General features: G+C 39.7%; 3 protein-coding genes across 3 annotated transcripts; 1 reads left to right on the top strand and 2 right to left on the bottom strand.

Annotated features, from left to right (window-relative positions):
* Window positions 1-212: 212 nt before the first annotated feature.
* On the bottom strand, window positions 213-3,954 carry LOC129836371 (alpha-2A adrenergic receptor-like). The gene has a single exon (XM_055902435.1). It carries the CDS (start codon window positions 3,420-3,422, stop codon window positions 2,211-2,213), a length of 1,212 nt encoding a protein of 403 aa, XP_055758410.1. The 5' UTR covers window positions 3,423-3,954; the 3' UTR covers window positions 213-2,210.
* Window positions 3,955-4,418: 464 nt separating this feature from the next.
* On the top strand, window positions 4,419-10,886 carry smndc1 (survival motor neuron domain containing 1). Its single transcript, XM_055902434.1, has 6 exons — window positions 4,419-4,558; window positions 7,113-7,232; window positions 7,381-7,523; window positions 9,319-9,474; window positions 9,602-9,755; window positions 10,087-10,886. Exons 2-6 carry the CDS (start codon window positions 7,113-7,115, stop codon window positions 10,222-10,224), a joined length of 711 nt encoding a protein of 236 aa, XP_055758409.1. The 5' UTR covers window positions 4,419-4,558; the 3' UTR covers window positions 10,225-10,886.
* A 145-nt stretch (window positions 10,887-11,031) lies between these two features.
* On the bottom strand, window positions 11,032-22,331 carry LOC129836369 (max-interacting protein 1-like). Its single transcript, XM_055902433.1, has 6 exons — window positions 21,978-22,331; window positions 18,811-18,913; window positions 18,552-18,581; window positions 16,941-17,055; window positions 13,357-13,534; window positions 11,032-12,733 (listed from the first exon to the last, which is right to left on the bottom strand). The coding sequence occupies exons 1-6, from the start codon at window positions 22,192-22,194 to the stop codon at window positions 12,570-12,572; spliced, it is 807 nt and encodes a 268-aa protein (XP_055758408.1). The 5' UTR covers window positions 22,195-22,331; the 3' UTR covers window positions 11,032-12,569.
* Between the last annotated feature and the right edge of the window lie 1,103 nt (window positions 22,332-23,434).

Raw genomic sequence — 23,434 nt, 5'->3', positions numbered from 1 at the left:
TATCTGAAATGGTTGTGTTAAAGCAAATGGAAGTCCCCAGAGAGAAGGAAGTGAAGACAACTGCATAGACAGGTTGGTTGTTTAGCAACAAAACCGATGCGTGCACAACTATGGGGCAAAACAGACAGGGTTGGCATAGATTGTTGACAACATGTAAACTATATTTTATCTCCAATGTTTATTGAAAACATAAATACATTTACACAGTGAGCACCTCTTGTCTCTCAAATACATTGTTACAGATGTTGATTAGTTGGCTCGCAAATATTTAGCTATATTAGCATTAGCATAGATATGACATCTGTCAAACACCTCAAAACAAGACATGGTATCAAGAACAAGATAAAACTAGCTGAAATGAGCCACATACGATTCCCCACATGGCAGCTTCTTGTCATTGTTGCTAGCTATCTGGCCATCCAGAATTATAACCACACACAGCCTTCTGCTCCATTTGAAGCACGCATCGTTTTGTGACATTGTCAGCTAACCTGTCAATACATATTATGATTATATAGTTCGTTTTGCTATGGATCATCAACAGGGGTTGCAGTGAGTCATGTGTGCATCCCTAACATAATTTACTATTCTCTGATGGCAGAAATCCAACACCCATCGATTAAAGGAAAATTCCAACCAAAAACTATCTTTTGGTATTTGTTTCATTAGTCCATTGTTGATATAGTTCCAAAATGTTTTGCTTGTCAGCAATCAAGTTTTCAAGATATGCAACTTTCAAAATAAAAAAATCATCCCCATATGATGCATTATGCATCATATGATGCAAAATGCACTATCATATGATGCAAAAAAAACATATATTTTGAAACTTGATCAGCTTGATCAGTGACAAGAAAAACATTTTGAGACTGTCAACAATGGGCTAATGAAACAAATACCAAAATACATTTTTGGGGTGGACTTTTCCTTTAATGTACTAATGTTTTAGTGAAAAAAATTATAACCTTTTCTTCTTTTGTGTTCATCCTGCCTTTTTGCAGGCTGTGAGTGAAAGATCATATAAATAATATACTGTATTTAGCATGCACCATAAAATCAGTTGATTCTGGGTGGATTACTGGCATGGTGTTTCCTCTCGCTACTGATAAAGACAGAAATAATCAAATTATACTGGTAGGGATGTCTGCAGTAGGATGATTCAGTCTGTCTTGCCATGTGGGAAACCAGGGATCTCTTTCTGTTATCTCCTCTGGGTCTGTGCAATATGGTACATGAAGGTTGAAACATTGTCCTTATTCAGTAGGTAGAATACAATGAACACATTTAGAGCGCAGTGTTTTGAGTTATAGTACTGGTTTTCTGGAACATTTACATAATGTACAAAAATCATACCCCTCAAACTCAATTGGTACCCCAATGCATGTATGCTTATAGAACTTACTGTAATATTCAGGGAATACTGTAATATTCAGGGAAGACATGTTTAAATATGTTTATTCATAATACATGCATATGCTCCCTGACATTATGCATGAAAGAATTATAGCCTAGATATTAACATTTAGCATTACATTATGGGCAGCAGTTAGCCTAGTGGTTTGAGTGTTGGGCCAGTAACTGAAAGGTTGCTGGTTTGAATACCTGAGCCTACTGGGTGAAAAATATTTTGCTCCATATTTTGCTCACCATACTACTATGGCTGATCCTGTAAAACAATACATTTCACTGCACCTATCTGGTGTATGTGACAATAAAAACATACTTTTTAAAATGTATTTTTATTAAGCAAGATCCATGGAGATATTAGCCAGCTCCCTCACAACATGCGTGGAGTAATAAACAACATGGCATTCATTAGTTTCAAAGTCAAATACATCTAAATGGTTGTAGTGGGATTAAAGATTGTAATGAACTCAAAACTATTGTACATTGACACACATAAAAACTGTAACAGATGCATTACAATTGATCACAGTTTGCTTGCAGCACCCCACTGGGCACAAATGTCAATTTAACGTATATTCCAAATTGGTTCTACGTAATTTCATTGAAATTACATTGAAACAACATTGATTCAACCAGTGTGTGCCCAGTGGGACAGAACTGAATATGGAACATTTTGGGAAGTTGGGAAGTTTTTCCCAATAGGTACATTTTCTTTCCATAAGAGACTGTACATGACCCCAACTTGTAAACAATGAAATCTGTATTCAGACAGGAAATAGTAGCTAGTCCAAAAAAAAGCTGATTCATAGCCCTCGTCGATCCCTTTTGCAAAGGATCTTTTTGAAAGACCTCCTGAAGTCATTGTTGAATATAGTGTATATGACTGGATTCAGCGAGCTATTGCAGTATCCGAACCAGAAAAAGAAATTGAACAATGTCTCAGGGACACAGCAGGAGTCACATATTGCGGTGAGTGTGTACGTGAAGAAGAAGGGGAACCAGCAGACAACAAACACTCCCATGACCACAGCCAGAACAAATGTGAAGCGCTTCTCTCTGTTCTGCCTTCCTTTCCACCGGCTCACTTTCACATACTGCTGTGCATCATCACCTTTAGGGGACGGTTCTCCTAGTTTCACCTGACACACTTTGGTCTTTTCCTTGCTCCGCTTCATTTTGATGGAGCACTGGTTCTCATTCCCATCAGACGAGGAGCACTCTTCCTCCACATTTAGTCCATTGACCTCCTCGTCCTCCTCCACTCCATCTCTCCCTCCTTTGTTCCCTCTCTCCAAAGGGTCCTGCTGAACTAAGCCATACTGACTTTTATCTGGATTATCGTTTTCTCTTCTCCTCTCACCCGGAGGGGCCCTGGTTCTCTTCTTGGCAACCTGGTAAATTCGAACGTACACCAGAATCATGATCACACATGGGGCGAAGAATGAGGCGGTGCTGGAGAATATGATGTACCACTTCTCCTCATTGATCTTACATGTGGGACCCTCCTCTTTGGCTCCTTCCTTCTCCATCGAAATGAGAGGTGGGAATGATATAATGGCAGCCAGCACCCACACGAATAACACTATACATTTGATCCTGCGGGGCGTCCTTTTTGAGTTGTACTCAATGGCTTGGGTGACCGACCAGTATCTGTCCAGACTTATGGCACACAGATGTGTGATGGACGAGGTGCAGAACAGAACATCCAGGGCCAGGTAGATCTCACACCACACTTGACCAAAGTACCAATATCCCATCAATTCATTAGCCAGAGAAAAGGGCATTACCAGAGTGGCCACTAAAATGTCTGCACATGCTAAGGACACTAAAAACAAGTTCTGAGGGGCTCTTAGGGCCCGGCTGGTGAACACAGCGATGACCACTAGGACATTGCCGAACACTGTGAGTAGAATAAGGATACCCACCAGTATTGTCAGAGGCACAGAAGTCTGCACAGTGTAAGGGAGCCTAGCAGGCAAAGTCCCGTTGCTGTTGGTCAAGTTATCACAACCCATAAGGATGAAGCGTGTGTCTGTATAAGAAGAGTCCTTGTTCGAAGAGCCACAACCGATCCACTATTTTCACACATTTGTTAATGAAGCAGAAGTAGCCTTCATTTTTGCCCACTGGGGAAAATAATGTCATATGAACAATCTAACAAACAAATCATCTCAATGTTAGTTATTTTTGCTGATAAAAAAAAGTTGATAAAAAAAAATAACCAGGTAAAAGAGAAAATACTCCTTAAACAGAACTGTAGTTTTACTCCCTCTTTGTTTTCCAGCATCAAAAAACTCAGCTTTACCAACTACAAATTCAGGAAAAAAGTGGTCAATTGTTATCCTTCAAAAACGTAAAATGGCCCCACGTTGTACGTAGAATAGCATCTGAGCAGGATGATATTTTTCTGCCCACTGAAACACTAGTTGGTGAAACAGACCTTTATGTGGCAGAGGATGGGATTGCTGCTTTATATATGGTTTGGAGCCTTCGCTCCTCAGTCAGTATATTTCAGTGGGAATTATGGGCGGGGTCCAACTCCTATCGCAGCTACAGATTAGTTGTATTGCTGCTTTCCAAACTGAACATTGACAATATATCGTCATTCCGAATATTCTTCGGATATACATATATATTTTGTATTTTGTGACTACGTCTACTGTTTATTAATGAGCCAAATTAGACATTGATACAAATGTTAATGACAGGAAATAGCCCAAGATAAACGCTGCAAGCAGTAAATTATTGTTTAATATACTAATTGGAGCGGGGGTTAAATTGACATGAAGACAACTTAATGGCTTTTATTTAAGAAGACAACATATTATAGAATAAGATTTACAGTCAGAGTTGACCTTTTACAGGTAATTCGTCAGGGAGTCGAATCAAAGACCCAATTGTTAAATTGAATCACCATGGACAAAAATTATTGGGATAAAGCCCCATCTGCTGACAAACCACGATATGACACTTTAGGATACTGTAGTATCGCGAGAAGAACATGTTATATCAACAAGCGGCATTTCCGGTAAAATTTGCTGAGGAGGAAGGGAACTGTTTTGTTGTTGTCTACGATTTTATTTTATTAGAAACAATTAAAGTAAAATCTGAATATCTTGAGTCTGTATTAATTTGACGCAAATACGGGAAGGTAAGATTATTAATGAACATTTAATCATTTTGAATGAGTTTTTTTATTGCCAAAATTGTCATTGCTGCCAGCGGTCGCTGTGTTGTGGTTGTGATGATGGCCTAGCTACTAACGTTAGCTATCTAGTGGTAGCTAACATTCTAGCTAGTGATGCCTATTTGAAATGAATTTGAAAGTCGGTAGCTAGATTTTATACCTATCAGAGTATGGAAATATAGGTCAATAACTAACTAGTTACTTTAAAAACGAGTGAAAATGTGTTAACCTTCCCCTAACACCGAAATGTAACTAGCTAACGTTAGCTAAGCCTACTACTACTTAGCTTTGTAGCTAGCTAACTTATTTGCTATTTGTTGGTCGTCACAACTTGCCACAAAGTCATAATTATAGATAAACTGCCTATTTTTACATTCTGTTTAAAATCCGTTTTTAACCATAAACTTTACGACACTGCTAACCTTATGCCCAACCATATCCCTTGATCATGACTCTGTCATTCAATTTCACACAAGTAACGTTATTTGCTTTGGACAAAGCCGTCTTCTGAAGGGGGGGACTTTTGTTAAGAGCAGCGACGCTCGGTCTGAACATTAACACGCATCGCTTGCGGTTATGTTTTGGAAGCATAAGGAGCAGAGATCATATATTTTCAAATCGGCGGAAAAAATGTTAAATTGATATTCACCTTTTATGGGTTCATGGTTCCCACGGGGACATATTTCCATGTTACAGCGCTTGTTTATGAAAACAGATGGAAGACCGAGTGGAGTAGCTGTGCTAATTGGCTGTCAAACACCAGTGGCGTAAAGTACTTTTAAGTATTACTTTAATGTATTTATACTTCAAGTTGTTTTGGGGGGTATGTCTACTTCACTATTTATATTTTTGACAACTTTTCCTGAAATACATTTCTAAAGAAAATGTTGTACTTCTTACTACATACATTTTCCCTGACAACCAAAAGTACTCGTTACATTTCGAATGCTTAGCCAGACAGGTAAATTGTCAAATTCATGCACTTATCAAGAGAACACGTGGTCATTCCGTCTGCTTATTGCCTGGTAGACTAACTAAACACATGCATCTTTTTGTAAATAATGTCGGGAGTGTGCCCCTGGCTATCCGTAAATTGTAAAAACAAGAAAATTGTGGTGTTTTCTTTGTTTAATATAAGGAATTTTAGATGATTTATACTTTTTTCTTTTGATATTTAAGTATATTTTAGCAACTACATTTACTTTTGATATGTAAGTATATTTAAAACCAAATATTTTTAGACTTTTTCTCAAGTAGTATTTTACTGTCTGACTTTTACTTGAGTAACTTTCTAATTAATGCATCTATACTTTTAGTATGACAATTGGGTACTTTTTCCACCACTGTGTTTTAACGGAAGGCAGACGCCTCAAAGGTGTTATTTTTAACTGTGTTAATTAAGCGATAAGGCGTGGTATATGGCCAATATACCACAGCTAAGGGCTGTTACGCGGAGTGCCTGGATACAGCTCTTAGCCATGGTATATTGGCCATATACCACAAACCCCCGAGGTGCCTTATTGCTATTATAAACTGGTTACAAACTTAATTAGAGCAGTAAAAATATGTTTTGACATACCCGTGGTATACAGTCTGATATACCACGGCTGTCAGCCAATCAGCGTTCAGGGCTCGTTACATCCAGTTTATAAAACCGGTTAAAAAATTGTCGAGTAAATGTGTATTTTGTATTTGTGAAATCATTTTTTGTGATTGGAAGTAGCGATTTCTGTTTATAGAACAATACTGTAATTGAGAGTGGAATCCATAGCCAATTCATCCTTTCCACAGAACATGTAATGTTCTTTGATTAAGGAGTAACGTTAGTCCAATATTGAGCTAGCCTAACCCTAGGAAATATGACGTTTGCTTCCAAAACCGGACTGCCACTCATAACCCCCCCCCCCCCCTTACAAAAGAAGCCTTCGTCCAATGACTCTTATGTGTAATGTAATGGCACTAAGAGTCATAATCAACGGCTAACCTTAAATTAAGACAAAAAGCACATTTTAGTTTAAATTAATTTTTACGATGTAGCCCATTTTGACTTTGTGGGCATGGTAACTAGTGACAACCATATTTGTTGTTAATGTATAGATAGTTAGCACCACTAACAAAGTAGTAGAAATGTATTGATTTTATTTGACACTTTAAAAACACAATACAAGCACATGTGGATACGATGCATTCAAAAATGTCTAGGATAACACAACTTATTTCCATTGTGGTCCTCTTCAAAAATATAAATCATGTTACCCATTCACAGCTAAAAGCTGAATTGTAATAAACATCACCAAAAATAATGAAAGAATGCAAAGACCAGAACAATAACACATTTAAATAGTCCATCAATGTCCAAACCCCGTTAGTTGCGACGCCTTGCGAGTAGCCTGGCTCCGCCTTGCAAATCTTTCCACTGCCTTGCCATCCTCGCTGAGTTGTTTATTTGCTATTGTTACTTTGTTTCAAGTGTAATTTTACTCTGTTGTATCCCCCCCCTTTCATTGTCCATTATTAGATGTCAGAGGATTTGTTGAAACAGTTGGGCAGCTACAAAGCCCAGTTACAACAAGTGGAAGCCGCCTTATCAACCGATCCTGAGAATGAAGACCTTCTCAAATTACAGAAAGACTTATCGGTAACTAGCTATCCATGTCACGAGTATTAGCCATGACATTTTTTGGTTTTTAAGTCAATGAGTGTCAATAGGTTTCTTAGTGTGTCTGTCTTCAAATGTGATTATTATCTCGGAACAAAATGACCTCAATGTTATGTATCCTTCACAGGAAGTCATAGACTTGACAAAAGACCTCCTGACGTCGCAGCCCTCTGAAGGTACTGCTAGTGCCAACAGCTCCGATGCAGCCCCCCTGAAACACAGCTGGAGCGTTGGGGACAGGTGTATGACTGTGTGGAGTCAGGATGGACAGTGAGTGTCACCAGAAGTTCCTCAGTCAATATTAACCTACACTGAACAAAAATATAAATGCAACCTGCAACAATTTCAAACATTTTACTGAGTTACAGTTCATAAAAGGAAATCAGGCAATTTAAATTAATTAATTAGGCCCTAATCTATGGATATCACATTACTGGGAATACAGATATACATCTGTTGGTCACATATGCCTTAAAAAAAGGTAGGGGCGTGGATCAGAACCAGTCAATATGACCACCGTTTGCCTCATGTACCGCGACACATCTCCTTGACATAGAATTTGTCAGGCTGTTGACTGTGGCCTGTGGAATTTTGTCTCAATCTTCAATAGCTGTGTGAAGTTGGTGGATATTGGCGGGAACTGGAACACGCTGTTGATCCAGAGCATCCCAAACATGCTCAATGGGTGACAGAACTGGGACATTTTCATCTTCCAAGAATTGTGTACAGGTCCTTGCGACGTAGGGCCGTGCATTATCATGCTGAAACATGAGGTGATGGTGGCGGATGAATGGCACGACAATGGGCCTCAGGATCTCGTCACGGTATCTCTGTGCATTCAAATTGCCATTGATAAAATGCAATTGTTAGTTGTCCGTAGCTTATGCTTGCCCATACCATAACCCCACCGCCACCATGGGGCACAATGTTGACATCAGCAAACCGCTTGCCCACACGATGCCATTAACGTGGTCTGCGCTTGTGAGGCCGGTTGGACGTACTGCCAAATTCTCTAAAATGACAGAGGCGGCTTAACATGAAATTATCTGGCAAGAACTCTGGTGGACAGTCCTGCACAGTCAGCATGCCAATTGCACGCTCCCTCAAAACTCCTTCAAAACCCCACCACGGGGCACTCTGTTCATAATGTTGACATCAACAAACCGCTTGCCCAAACCATGCCACACACGGTCTTCCATCTGCCTGGTAAAATTGAAACCGGGATTCATCTGTGGAGAGCACACTTTTCCAGCGTGCCAGTGGCCATCGAAAGTGAAGATTTTCCCACTGAAGTCGGTTACGACTGAACTGCAGTCAGGTCAAGACTCTGGTGAGGACGACTGGCACGCAGATGAGCTTCCCTGAGAAGATTTCTAACTGTTTGTGCAGAGGTCCTTCTGCAAACCCACAGTTTCATCAGCTGTCCAGATGGCTGGTCTCAGATGATCCCGCAGGTGAAGAAGCTGGATGTGGTGGTCCTGGGCTGGCATGGTTCCACGTGGTCTGCGCTTGTGGGGCCGGTTGGACGTACTACCAAATTCTCTAAAACGCCTTTGGAGGTGGCTTATGGTAGAGAAATTAACATTAAATTCTCTGGCAACAGCTCTGTTGGACATTCCTGCAGTCAAAATGCCAGTTGCACGCTCCCTCAACTTGAGACGTCACAACACAACGCCATAAACAATTACACATTTTAGTGGCCTTTTATTGTCCCCAGCACCAAATAATTATGGGACCAACACTTTATGTGTTGCGTTTATAGTTTTGTTCAGTGTAAAATAATCAACTGATACATGACCAATTTTACAATGCTGCTAAGTGGGAAGGTCATCTTCTTGCTTGCCCACTATGGTCTTGACTTACCATTTGACCTACACTCTTGTAATTTATATATTCAATGAAGCAGTGATAGTCCTGACAAAACTGTTGTGAGATATTTTTAATTAAGAGCCTAGGCCCTGAATAACAATAACAAACACTCAACTGTATTTCTTCACAATGTTGTGTAGTAGGGCTTGGGTCTGTGGCTCGTACTCACCTGCTTACAGCCGTGATTCTTTGACAGGGTGTATGAGGCTGAGATTGAGGAGATAGACGGCGAGAACGGCACGGCGGCCATTACCTTCTTCGGCTACGGGAACGCAGAGGTGGTGCCACTGCAGAACCTCAAACCTGCCGAGGAGGGCAAGCATTCTGAGGAGGATGGAAAACCCAAGTCCAGGTAGGGGAGACAACGCTTATGTTAAATATGTTCTGTGTAGGGTCAGAAGTTTTTCACTTTTCCATGATGTCCCGAACAGTCCATGGAGAATCTAAAATTGTAACTTTGTGTGTGCGTGCCATGACAGGAAAGAGCAGATAGCAGACCAGAGGGAGTACAAGAAGAAGAAGGCCCAGAAGAAGGTGCTGAGGATGAAGGAGCTGGAACAGGAGCGAGAAGACCAGAAATCCAAGTGGCAAAGTTTCAACAACAAGGCCTACAACAAGAACAAGAAAGGACAGGTAACACATGTCTACTTTACACACACATCTTAACACTAGAAAACATTTCCTCCCCAAACTGCTTATAACACTAACTCTGTCATATTGACATTCTAACAACGTCAGTGTTAAATAGACTTATTTAGGAAAATGTAAGGATGAATGGGGACACGACTTAAAAAATGGCAAAGATATTACAATTTGAAATTCATGTGAAGTTAAAATGACAGTCTGCGCTTCTAGTCTTAACATATGAAATGTTACTTAGTTTATTTGCACATTTTCAGCCATTGCTTTGTTGCAGGAGTGAGTACCATCACAAATAGTCTGAGATTTCCATTGTGTGTTGCAGGTGAAGAGGAGTATATTTGCATCGCCGGAGAGCGTAAATGGAAAGGTGGGAGTAGGAACATGTGGCATAGCAGACAAACCCATGACCACGTATCACGACACATCCAAATATAACGTCAGGCATCTCATGCCACAGTGACAAAATGTTTTCTTGGTGTTTAAAGTATCCCATTGTATAGTAGGAGGATCAGTGTTTACCATTGTGTTTATATGGCTTAGGTTACTCAAGTAAAGGAGCTTTGAAACTAATCGCTTACTCACCATTGGTTGGCTCATTGGAATATTGTTCTTACCGGTATGTCATATAGAACAGCAGAATTCTTAATAAAATAAATTACCCCTGTAATGGATCAGCACAAATAAGTGTACTCAAGTGTTTAGATTGTGGTGACATTAGTCTGGGTTACTGTATCTTTCTGGATGCAACAAAGGCAAAAACTATAAGATGTGCATGTTTCAATGTTACACATTTTTTATAGCTTTTTCTGGGTGAACTGGACTATATTAGACATTTTTACTTTTTTGCTGTTTAGTGGTAATAACTCTTTTTAAAGCATTTCAGTTTTGTACATTTACAGTAAAACAAATTGTCATTTTTGTTGAGGTAAGATGTCCCTCTCATTTTGCCCTGAAATTACGAGTAGGTTTCCATATTGGTACTGAATGTTTAACAGTTCCTCCAGATGGCAGTAATGCATTTTGTACCATCTTTGTTTCCGTGATGTACATCAATGACCTTGTATCACTGCTGGCGACGTAAGCTTTTCTTTTTCTCAATTAAAATCAGGGATGAGTTGTGTAGTCTCCTATGTTTGTGATTTATTGCATCTGTCTGGTGCTAGCGCAGAAGTGTACTGCAGAGAAAATACACGATTTCAGTAATGAATAGTGTATATATGATTATAGCTTTGGACACACCAATAACAAGGAACAACTGGACACTGTATAAGTACATGGGGTGGTAGAAGTTTATTGATCAAGTTTAAGGGACCACTACCAGGAAACACAAAATGGTGGCAGGGGGCCAGCAACATGTTCTTTTGTAAAAGTCACCTTTGATGGCTGATTTAGCGCAGTAGTGTTAAGAGACACTTTCTTAGAACAAGTCTTTTTCATAGTGCATTTTACAAATTACCCAACACTGACATTGAATAAAGACTTGTAACTAAGAAACCTGTGCAAGAGTCAATTTAGCCATGTTAAGACACAGTTGGTGGTGATAATCTATTTAGTTGTACCACAAAAATATGGGTATGGTCATAAAATGACATTTCCAATTTGGTTAGTGGAATAGTCTTGCAGTGCAATTGGGGGAAAGTGTGATTTTTGTACATAAATACTCAGAATATAGTGTCAGGGTTTTAACATTGGAATGCTTCTCAGCTACAATGCAACAAATAAGTTACTAAGTAAAAACTCTGCCATGTGTTCATCAATCCAAAGCCCATGATGAAAAAAATGGAGAACTACATTCAATACACATGCAACATGACTTTTGTTCAAACCATTATCTTAATATTGATTACTATTTGTAATTAAAGCTATTGAAGTTACAAAACAAGCACATTCAATTTGGTGTTGGTGGCCAAAATGGTGTGCCTAAAACAGCCAACTCAAGAGTTGACATGAAATGGCAAGTGTTATTGCTTCAGAATTGTGCTTGGGCCTTGAAGTGCGGTATATCTCATAGCTGCCTAATGTATACAAACAATTATTTTGACATCTCAACGGGGATAAATGTCAATCTCACAACAGACCAGAGTGATACATTTAGCGTGTCATGTACCATTGCACTAGCTTTTGTCTAAGAACTTGTCAACGCTCAGTTCATAACCACAAGACTTATATAAAACCAAACATTACAGTTGTCAAAATATCCAAATAATATTATCCATTCATTTCATAATTCAAGTGTGACCAAGACAGTACAGCATGATAAATATTGGGAAAATAAATACATTTCTTAATCATAAAGGTAGGAATAACATTGGTGGCTTGTCAAAGATTAGGGGTATAACTGTGGGTACTGTATAAGAAAAATGGTTTGGATTGGAGATAGAGAAGCCCTAGTAACTTGCTTGGTGATTGACAAGAATTGTTTCTTTTCTCAGATGGTCATCTGCTAGGGGTTTCCAAAGTGGGGGAAAAAGTTGCCCTTGTCACTGGTGCGTTTCTGGCTGGTTTTATATAGTTTTTGTGCTGGTTTTAGGAGGAGACGGGTAACAGACACATCAGAGTCAAGATTTTACAGTTGAGGTAAGATCTGTCCTGCCAAACTGTAGGTGGGGTTTAGCTTTTAGCTGGTTCTTGATTTAGGCTGGTTCTTAGGAGGTGAGTCCAGATTTAGACTGCATAAGGAGTTGAACTTCAGGTTGGTTCGTAGTAGATGACCAGTTATAGACTGCAGGTGGAGTGGAGTTTTAGACTGGTTCTTAGAAGCCCAGTTTAGACTACAAGGGTGGATGAGGAGCTTCAGGCTGGTTCTTAGGAGGAAAAGGGCAGTTTTAGACTGCAGGTGGAGTAGCCCTCGTCGCTGGCCAGGCTCTGCCGACTGTTGTGGTCTTCCAAGTCACTGCAGCCATTGGTGCTGATACTGTCCAAATCTCCATGGGAGAGGTCAGTGCTTTCCACGTCCACCTTGATCTCTTCTACAGAAATTAGAGTCAGAGGAAAATATGTAATAATGATACTCCCACACTTATTAATCAGGTAAATGTATTGAGTGACAATTAATGCTTAATGACACCCAATGCTACATTATATAGACTGTAACACATGTACATTCTATTGACTGGTTTGAAATGGAACTGAACTAAACTGTCTTAGTATAATATAACATTGCCACTATCAGACAAAATACCGTGAGCTCCAAAAGTATTGGGACAGTGACTGTTTTGTTTTGGCACTACACCAGCACTTTGGATTTTCAATTTGAAACAATGACTGAGGTTAATGTGCAAACTGTCAGCTTTAAATTGAGGGTATTTTCATCCATATCGCGATGAGCAGTTTAGAAATTACAGCACTTTTTGTACATAGTTCCCCCCCCCCCCATTTTTGGGGACCAAAAGTATTGGGACAAATTCACCTATATGTATTAAAAGAAGCAAAAAGTTTAGTATTTGCTCCCATACTTATAACACACAATGACTACATCAAGCTTGTGACTACAAATGTGTTGGGTGCATTTGCTTTTTGTTTGGGGTGTGTTTCAGATTATTCTGTTCCCTCTATCTCTAAGGGACTAAGCTCTGTGGAATGGTTGGCTCACCTTGGTCCGAGTCAGAGTGTTCTGAGGCCAAAGGGGAACCTAGGCTGTCCATACGGACCCTGTCCCTGTCTCTGCCTCCGGGGGTCTGCAGGTGGGCCAGCTGCCTCTGCAGGTGCCTCTGCTCTCGCTCCAGGCTTTCCAGCTGGTGCTGGCTCCTCCGGTCCATCTCCTCTAGTTTCTACAAACATACAGAGAGGAGAGAGAGTTAATCAACCTAATGTGTGCATAACCCTTAATATTTTATTAATAATAATTGCATATATATATATATATATATACTTTTTAAATGTAACCTTTATTTAACATATAAATGGTGTAGGCTAAAGAGCAGCTATTTATCAAATTTCCTCAGACATCTGCACATCGCGAGTGGCACAGCGGTCTAAGGCACTGCCTCTCAGCGCTAGAGTGGTTCGATCCTGGGCTGTATCCCAACCGGCCATGATCGGGAGTCTGATAGGGGGGCACACAATTGGCCCAGCGTCGTCAGGGTTAGGGGAGGGTTTGGCCGGGGTAGGCAGTCATTGTAAAATAAGAATTTGCTCTTAACTGACTTGCCTAATTAAATAAAGGATAAATAAATACAAAAAAACACAGCACTCTTTCTCACAGTACACATTCAGTTTTACTGTACAAACTATAGAATCTTCAACAGCTGCCATTTACAATTTTTTTTTAATTTAATGTTTTAATTTTAATTTTACTCTACTCTTGCAACATTCAAGATTGAGGGATAAACTGTGTGTTGTGTTCTTCTGAGCCTGAATAATCATATGTGAATTCATCCACATCAGACCAGGCTAAAAATACCAACAGATCCAAACGGCTGTAGTGGCAAAGTAATTCCTGACATTTTTGTATGATGGCCAATTGTAGACCTGTATTTGCTGCTTGGAGGAAAAAAAAGGCAACAGCTGTGTTGGTTAAGGCTGAACATACAAGCCACACTTCCTTTAATTTTGTATTTTAACTCTGAAACACAGTAATGTGCCAAACATCTAAGATCCATTGCAAAGGCTTTTTCTGAGTTAACAAGGGGGAGACAAATAGGTTCTCCAGACTCAGGGCCGGTTGCAGGCTTAAGCAGTCACCCCCCCCCCCCCCCCCCCCCCAAAGAATACATTGTATTCGTAAAGTACTTAGACCCATTGACTTTTTACACATTCTGTTATGTTACAGCCTTGTTCTAAAATGGATGTAATTGTTTTTGTTCCTCATCAATCTATACACAATACCCCATAATGACAAAACACATATTTGCTAATGTATTCAATATAAAAAACTGAAATATAACATTAACACAAGTATTCAGACCCTTTACTCAGTACTTTGTTGAAGCACCTTTGGCAGCAATTACAGCCTCAAGTCTTCTTGGTTATTACACTACAAGCTTGGAACATCTATATTTGGAGTTTCTCCCATTCTTCTCTGCAGATCCTCTCAAGCTCTGTCAGGTTGGATGGGGAGCGTCACAGCACAGCTATTTTCATGTCTCTCCAGAGATGTTAGATCGGGTTCAAGTCTAGATTCTGGCTGAGCCACTCAAGGATATTCAGAGACTGGTCCCGAAACCACTCCTGCGTTGTCTTGGCAGTGTGCTTAGGGTCGTTGTCCTGTTGGAAGGTGAAGCTTCGCCACAATCTGAGGTCCTGAGTACTCTGGAAAGGTTTTCATCAAGGATCTCTCTCTACTTTGCTCCGTTCATCTTTCCATCGATGCTGAATAGTCTCCCAGTCCCTGCCACTGTTAAACATCCACACAGCATGATGCTACCACCACCATGCTTCACCGTAGAGATGGTAGCAGGTTTCCTCCAGACGTGACGCTTGGCATTCAGGCCAAAAGAGTTCAATCTTGGTTTCATCAGACCAGAGAATCTTGTTTCTCATGGTCTGAGAGTCTTTCGGTGCCTTTTGGCAAACTCCAAGCGGGCTGTCATTTGCCTTTTCCTGAGGGGTGACTTCCGTCTGGCCACTCTACCATAAAGACCTGATTGGTGGAGTGCTGTAGAGATGGTTGTCCTTCTGGAAGGTTTTCCTATCTCCACAGAGGAACTCTGGAGCTCTGTCAGAGTGACCATCAGGTTCTTGGTCACCTCCCTGACCAGGACCCTTCTCTCTTGATTGCTCAGTTTGGTCGGGCGGCCAGCTCTAGGAAGAGTCTTGGTGGTTCCAAACTTCTTCCATTTAGGAATGATGGAGGCAACTGTGTTCTCGGGGACCTTCAATGCTGCAGAATAGTTTTTGTAACCTTCCCCAGATCTGTGCCTTGACACATCCTGTCTCGGAGCTGTATGAACAACTCTTTCGACCCCATTGCTTGGTTTTTGCTCTGACATGCACTGTGAGACCTTATATAGACAGGTGTGTGCCTTTCCAAATCATGTCCAATCAATTGAATTTACCACAGTTGGTTTCAAGTTGTATAAACACATCAAGGATGATCAATGGAAATGGGATGCACCTGAGCTTAATTTCGAGTCTCATAGCAGAAGGGTCTGAATACTTATGTAAATAAGGTATTTCTGTTTTTGCTAAAATGTCTAAAAACCTGTTTTTGACTTTGTAATTATGAGGTGTTATGTGTAGATTGATGAGGAAAATGTTTTATTTAATCCATTTTAAAATAAGTCAAGGGGTCTGAATCCTTTCCGAAAGGTACTGTATATATATATATATTTTTAGTTACTCCATTGGGGTCTCAACTTACTATTGAGAGTAAGAATAGGAAAATACACCTGGTGACATTTGGTTGTGCATCAGCAGGTTCTCTCTTGTTAGAGTAGGCTATGTCAGTCACTCAATTAGGCATGTCGGCTAACTATTTTTAGATTGGTAGTTAGATAGCTGGCTAGACTATCTAAACTTGTAGTAATCATGGCCGAATACCAACCGGACATGCAGGGCACATGCCCAGGGGCCCTGACCTCCAGTGGGCCCCCATAGATTTTGTCATTCTCACTCAGATATAATTAGGCATAAGTCATTACAAAATATGTAAAATTTCAGGAAATTAGCTGTAAAACTGCAAAAATGTCCCATAGCAAAAAGAATAGAATTGCATGACATTTTGTATAAAATTGCAAAGTTCACTCTGCCTCATTGCAAAATGTGTAGAATTGCAGAAAACTTAATTCAAAACGGCAAAATCTTCTGTACACCCATTGCAAAATGTGTACAATTTCAGGAAATTAACTTTAAAACGTAAATGTTTCTCTCGTTAGAGCTGGCCCTGTCCAAACTACATCTACAACTAGATAGAAAGGTTTCCCCCCCATTTTAACCAATCATGTTTGATCAATCAGTTAGACCCATTAAAGGTATATTCACATTTTCATTGGATTTGCTTAAGTTCCATTGGATTTGCTTGAGTCAGGCCCAGAAGTGTGCAGTCAGGGGTAGCAAGTGATTTGCAGGCTGAGAAAGTAGATCACATTGTGTTTCTGTGCTGCAGTGCTATGGCAGGTCATGGGAGCACAAAGCTTCTCTATCCATAGGCTAGGGGCTTCAATTTAACCATTCACCAGATCCCATGACACCATGGTCCCCATGACACCACCATGGCGGCATTGTTGACTACAATACCTTAATGTGACCCTTGGCCTTGTTAAGCAACCCCAGGGTAGTGTGCCGACTGCAGTCTGGTCCCAGTGGGATCAGCATCTTTAACCTCTCCAAACACAGGCGGAGATGTGCTCGTCTGAGAGGGGGAAGAAACAATAGAGGACTAATCTTTAGTGAAAACAATAATAGGAACAGTCTCTCTACATCCAGATGCAATTCCTGGAATTGAATGACATGATTGATTTTATACATAAATTAATTCCTTGATGAGACCCTATTATTCCCATCCCCTCCACATTGATGGATGAATAAATTCATATATTTGGACAAATCAGACATTGAGCTGTTTTTTAGTAATGACTTTACCTATAAAAGCAGACCCTTCATATATTTTTTTCAATTTTGTTGGATAGACAGGCTAATCCATTACTTAGTTGGAATACATAGTCTGTGCCCAGAGCTATGAGCTGACAGGAAGGCAGGCAGACAATCTCATTTTAAGGCCAGGGCCTTTGCACCATAAAAACTGAACATCCTAGTGTCTAGATTTGGAAGGGCATTATTCTTACTATCAAATGTATTGAAATGTAAGTCAAGTTGGGATGTCAACTCCTGTCTGGCTAATGATGACCAAACCTTTGTAGTACAAAGAGTCTGTTTGAGATTACGTTTTTATCATCCAGATGCCTGGCCCTTCGCTCTGTGATCTACATGATTCCCACACTGGCTGCTCTCTCCAGATTAGCACTTGTCACTGTATTTTGGGAACCGTGCCCTGACATGTGCTTTTCATTGGAAACAAAGATCAGGTCCTGTGCAATAAGCTGGTTTTCAATGCACAGAAAAGCTTAGTTTATGTGGAGGGAGGGACACCATCTAAAACAAGCAGTTCCAGTTCCAACTGTGGCAACGTATGGTTAAGAACCTGTACTGGACTACACGCCCTAATTTGCCTTGCAAAACAGACATCTTTGTTCTATGCATTATGCTACCCCCAGAATGCTAGCATGACCACCACTGTACAAACAAGCTTGAAATTGTGAAGATGTTGATCAAATAAGTGGTGTTTGAAGTCCAGCCATGAAATAATAAATAAGTCAGTATTACATTTCAAATTGTGGGTCAATATATTTAGCATATCACCAGGATATCCAAAAATATATGCAGCCTCCAGAGTATTTTGGATTATCAGCTTGAAGTTCCATTTTGACAAGACAGATTGCTCTAGAGATAAACTCCCCGGAAATAGCTATTTGCCACATTACTTAAAATTGCATGAAATCTGTAGAAAAACAATATTTCCATCCCTGTATTATATGTGTGCTATCAAACCATGTATCGGTCTGCACAGTTGAATGATTTTGTGGACACATAATGCACCATAAGATATAAGCACAATATCTCTTTGACTAATGAATTATCTTGTAACTCAAGTGTTTTACCCCGTAGTACACAGTTGTGTGAGCAAATCACAGTTCGGTAGGGAACGGAGTAGAGAAGAAAATGGCAGATTAATGCAAATGTAGTACTTACGGAGATCTTCAATTGATCAATAATAACCATTTACTATCAATGGAAATACTCGTAATGGACTCTAACACAGAATGATGGTCACAACCCCTTCTCACTCACCTGTTTTTTTCCAGCTCATTGTGTGCTGACCTGGGTGTAAAAGAAAATGGACAGGTTATAGACATAAATCAAAAAACAAGATATGTTAGCAAGAGAGAACAAAAGACTGGTTTGACAGTTTCTAGTTGCAGTGTTTTTCCCCACATTTGACTGATGTTGGAGCCAAGTCCAATAATGAAGGGATAAAAACTAAATGTTATCATGCAACTGTAACATGGGTATTTATAATAAGAGTTATGAATAATTATGATTAATTTACCTGTTGTGAATATTGTCAATTTTTTTATTCTTGAATTTCCGTTGTCTCTGATGATGCGTGCTCTGAGTTGCAGGGTATGTTGAGGCATATCCATGTTCACATTCTGGTGATGAAATATACACTAAGTATACAAAACAGTAAGAACACCTGCTCTTACCATGACATAGACTGAACAGGTGAATCAAGGTGAAAGCTATGATTCATGTTGGATGTCACTTGTTAAATCCACTACAATCAGTGTGGTTGAAGGAGAAGAGTTAAAGAAGGATTTTTAAGCCTTCAGACAACTGAGACATGATTGTGCATGTGCGCCATTCAGAGGTTGAATGGGCAAGACAAAAGATTCATGTGCCTTTGAACGGGGTATGGTAGTAGGTGCCAGGCGCACAGGTTTGTGTCTAGAACTGCAAAGCTGTTGGGGTTTTCAAGTTCAACAGTTTCCTGCGTGTATCAACACTGGGGGGGGGGGGGTACCTAATATTTGGTATACTCAGTGTGTAAGTACAACCGTTTTCAGCTGTGCTAACATATTTGCAAAAGGGTTTTCTAATGATCAATTAGCCTTTTGAAAATGATCAACTTGGATTTGCTTACACAAAGTGCCATTGGAACACAGGATTGATGGTTGCTGATAATGGGCCTCTGTACGCCTATGTAGATATTCCATAAAAAAATCTGCCGTTTCCAGCTACAATAATCATTTATAACATTAACAATGTCTACACTGTATTTCAGATAAATTTGATGTTATTTTAATTGACATTTTTTTCTTATTTTCTTTCAAAAACAAGGACATTTCTAAGTGACCCCAAATGTTTGAATGTAGTGTGTGTGTATATATATGCCTGTAGCTTGACCCAACACTGTCGTTTACCTTCTCAACAGCTGACAAGAGGACAGTTTTAAAGCCACCTGCAATGCATTTTGGGATAAATTCGATCAAGATTATTTTGTTTGAGCAGCAACAAGTGATTTATATATACTGTATATACACACTAGATTACTGATAGGGGGCTCTGTGTTGAAGCCACTGTTCCTCCATCTTGGCACTCCCCCACCATTCAGGCAGTCGTCCTGATGAGCCCTTCCCAGGCCCAGCAAGGTTATGCTGGCAACAGCAGCATGGTGCTAGTTGAAACTTGTCATCTGGATTTGTTCACCATCTCCAATTCTTTCCATTCCACTTGATTTTATATAGAGTAGTATAGCTGCCTACATGAGAAATAACTTGTAATATTGATTGTTACCATCTGGATGTCACTGTGATGCAATCTACACTGCTCAATGGGGAGAGTTTGCACTGAAAGCCGGCAACACAACCACACTGGACACAGTGTCCATTGCTCCCGCTTGCCACAGTAAGGAGAGGGAAGCGGCCGCTAGATAGTGCAGCCAATATCAGGCCAGGGTGACAACTAAAGAAGATGTATTGTAGTGATTTTCACCGAAAATGTACAAAGTTATGGCTTTAACATCTAACATTTCATTTTTGTAAAATAATAATCACTCTTGTAAAAACGGAATTATTCTAAACACTCCCATGTCCTAACTTTGGCAGACAAGTTTAAAATTCCAGTTGAAGTTCCTATCCACAAGCATAAAATAGCTGGAAGGGATGGGCTCATCAGGACAACTGACTGAAACTGACTGAACCAAATCTGTTTATCTCCACTCATCAGATGTCATCCATTTGGGCACCAAGCATGTCAGTATAGCTTAAAAATGTTTTGGAAGCTATAGAAATGCATTTATTAATATCTACATTCGTTTTTGACACATTGTATTATATTACAGACACATTAATGCATACTTTTAAATTATATGTGAGCTAAACAAAGTATAATTATTTGAGATAACTAATGTTACTGTCCCCACTACAAAAACAAAAAATATTAAATACATGTAATTGTGTACTTGAAACGTTTAATTGAATTACTGTATAAGTCATTCCTATGGAGGCCTGCTACTACTGGGGAGTGCCAATATGGCCGACATGTGGCTTCAAACCCCCCCAAATGCCAATAAATAGCAACGTCATCGATCCAGTTTATATACATCATTAGCAGCAACCTAGTGTTCGTGCTGCAAAGCACGTAGGACTAAACCTATATTTTGTACATGGTTTATTGAAAAATACCATCGAACTCTTTCTTTAAGACATAGGCCTATTCATTAATTAGGTAATGATGGAATAACACATAGTAGAATATTACAGTACGCAATCAAATGCATATAGAAGACTAGTGTCTATAAGCCTACAAATCCCAGAGACACTTTGCAAATCGGAATGCGACGTCAAAGTTGAACCTGTGTTTGGTTGGATAACTGCAAGGACTCGGAAGATGGGAACATGTGTTTAGTCCAATCAAAACGGTACATTTTGCTCCATGTGGATAGAGAGGAAGCGCAAATGACAGGAATAAAGAAATTATAGGGATGGAATTATAGGGTTTCTCTATTCAGTTTCTGCACAATATGTCGAGTTTTCTCAAAGAAAATTAACATTTGTAAAAGGTTTGATTTGCCTCATTTGACTTTGGTCTGAAATAAACAGGCCGCCTAGGAAATAAATTGCTTTTCTTCGGCCTGCAGGCATCCACAGATAGAAGTTGAAGGAAACCCTATACTAAATGTTGAGTAGGCTAGGTAAAAATAAAAAAAAGTGAGTGAGTTTGATAGATCGATTAGCCTATTATTTAGCCTAAATATTTTAATACATAATTCGACGTGCTCAAATGAAGACAGTCTATTTTACAAACACAGGGATGCCTTCACGGATACCATTAGGCTGCTTAGTTTAGACTGTCTCTAAGGAAAGGAATTCATGGAGCCATAGGCAAGTCTCATCCAATTCGAAAATGCGCAATTTAATATACATTTAAATACGGTTACCGTTCATGGAAAATGCCAGAGGGTGAGAAAGTAATTCGATGTCACGGGTTTGTTTTTGACCATGTATTGTTATTTGTAGGCTATAGGCTCTCTTTCATTTAAACCAATTTGCATTGGCATAATAGGTTTAAATATGATTCACAATCAGGCAAATTGCCTCATGTTTACGGTTGCCTCTCATGTTTGCGTCTTTTGTCGCCATTTCGGTCCATTGCATTGTTGTCTGCCTTGGCCAGTCTGCGTCTGAAATCACCAGAATAGACCACATTACTTACTTCCATTGTTCTTTTCATGGTTTTCAATGTAATTTGCTGCATCCAGCAACACCTGAACGTTTTTCATAAAAGTGTCGATTTGCTCCATTGCGGAACATTCGGAGTATATGACGTCGTTAATAGAATAACCAGACATCTCGCTAAAATCTTGTTGGTCCATGGACTCATCCGACTCCAAAACAACCTCGTTGGATTTCAACTCGCTCTGCTGTCTCATATATTTAACTATTTTATTTTATGACAACTGCCAGTGAGACTGAAGGTCCTCTTGTCCAGACTGTAATGTGCAGAGAGAGAGACTGAAATGAACTGGAGTAGATGAATTGTGCAGTCCTTGAGCCACTTGCCCTACCTACTTGGTGGTTAATCCCTCCCACCAACGCATGCGTCGCATTCAACTTTGTCAACTGTATTGAAGCGTCATAAACATATTGCTGGAAAGTAACATTAATACATGTATCCTATGTAGTCTTAAACGCACTACATCATTATGCACAATATAGATAAACCCGATGAACAATTACAACTCCCTGAAATGGACTGAATAATATACCGGTACTTAAAATGTTTTGCTCAAGTGATCACTCCACCTTCATGATACAAATAGTTCACATAATTTGTAACACATTATTTAATGTATTTGGTTTTAGACTGGTTCAAATAATTGCTTTACTTGTCTTGTATATTATTACCGTCATTATGACTAGCATCTGTATCAAAACACAAACTTAAGTTATGAGGTAAAAACAAATGAGGCTGGAGGGCATTGGATGTTATCAGTTCTAAAAAATCAAGTGTGACCAAGGAGAGGGGAAATTAACCTGCTGGAAATGTCTTCTACCTATCACATCAAGTCCTCACATAAAGTGCATTGTCATCCGGCCTCAATCACTTTGATGTACTGAAATTGGATGCTCTGCAGGGCCTTGATGTGATTGGGAGTGTGCCTCCAAAGTTACAGTTTAGAGTATGAGTACACACTGTGGAAGCATTTGGGATTATATATCCCACGTGTTCCTTCCCCAAAGTTTAGGGCTCTATTCAATCACGCTGTAAAGTTCAACTTCCGGGATGCGGGTTGAAAAGAGCTCTTAGTTACTTTAGCACCCCCTGTTGCTACTTTGAGCCAGGTTTAAAACATACAGTGCCTAAAGAAAGTATTCATATCCCTTGACTTATTCCACATTTTGTTGTGTTACAGACTGAATTCAAAATGTATGAAATACTTTTTAACCCATCTACACACAATACCCCATAATGACAAAGTGAAAACATGTTTTCAGAAATTTTTGCAAATGCATCCACCACCGTGCTAGAAAATATGAAGAGTGGTACACAGTGATATGTTGTGTTGGATTTGCCCCGAACATAATGCTTTGTATTCACAACACAAAGTTCATTACTTTGGCAAATGTTTTGCAGTTTTAGTCTAGTGCCTTATTGTAAACAGGATGCAT

Source organism: Salvelinus fontinalis, chromosome 37, assembly GCF_029448725.1.
Source record: "Salvelinus fontinalis isolate EN_2023a chromosome 37, ASM2944872v1, whole genome shotgun sequence".
Lineage (NCBI taxonomy): Eukaryota > Metazoa > Chordata > Actinopteri > Salmoniformes > Salmonidae > Salvelinus > Salvelinus fontinalis.
The sequence above is the reverse complement of the archived record's forward strand: the minus strand, read 5'-3'. Positions and strand labels throughout refer to the sequence as shown.

Bases quoted from the DNA above. Each gene is read 5' to 3' on its own strand.
- LOC129836371 (XM_055902435.1), bottom strand. From the start codon at position 3,422: ATGGGTTGTGATAACTTGACCAACAGCAACGGGACTTTGCCTGCTAGG.
- smndc1 (XM_055902434.1), top strand. From the start codon at position 7,113: ATGTCAGAGGATTTGTTGAAACAGTTGGGCAGCTACAAAGCCCAGTTA. The intron at 7,233-7,380 runs GTAACTAGCTAT...TATCCTTCACAG, and splicing joins AATTACAGAAAGACTTATCG to GAAGTCATAGACTTGACAAA. The intron at 9,756-10,086 runs GTAACACATGTC...TGTGTGTTGCAG, and splicing joins ACAAGAACAAGAAAGGACAG to GTGAAGAGGAGTATATTTGC.
- LOC129836369 (XM_055902433.1), bottom strand. From the start codon at position 22,194: ATGAGACAGCAGAGCGAGTTGAAATCCAACGAGGTTGTTTTGGAGTCG. The intron at 18,914-21,977 runs GTAAGTAATGTG...TTTCATCACCAG, and splicing joins CCATGAAAAGAACAATGGAA to AATGTGAACATGGATATGCC. The intron at 13,535-16,940 runs GTATTGTAGTCA...GTATGTTTGTAG, and splicing joins AGGCCAAGGGTCACATTAAG to AAACTAGAGGAGATGGACCG.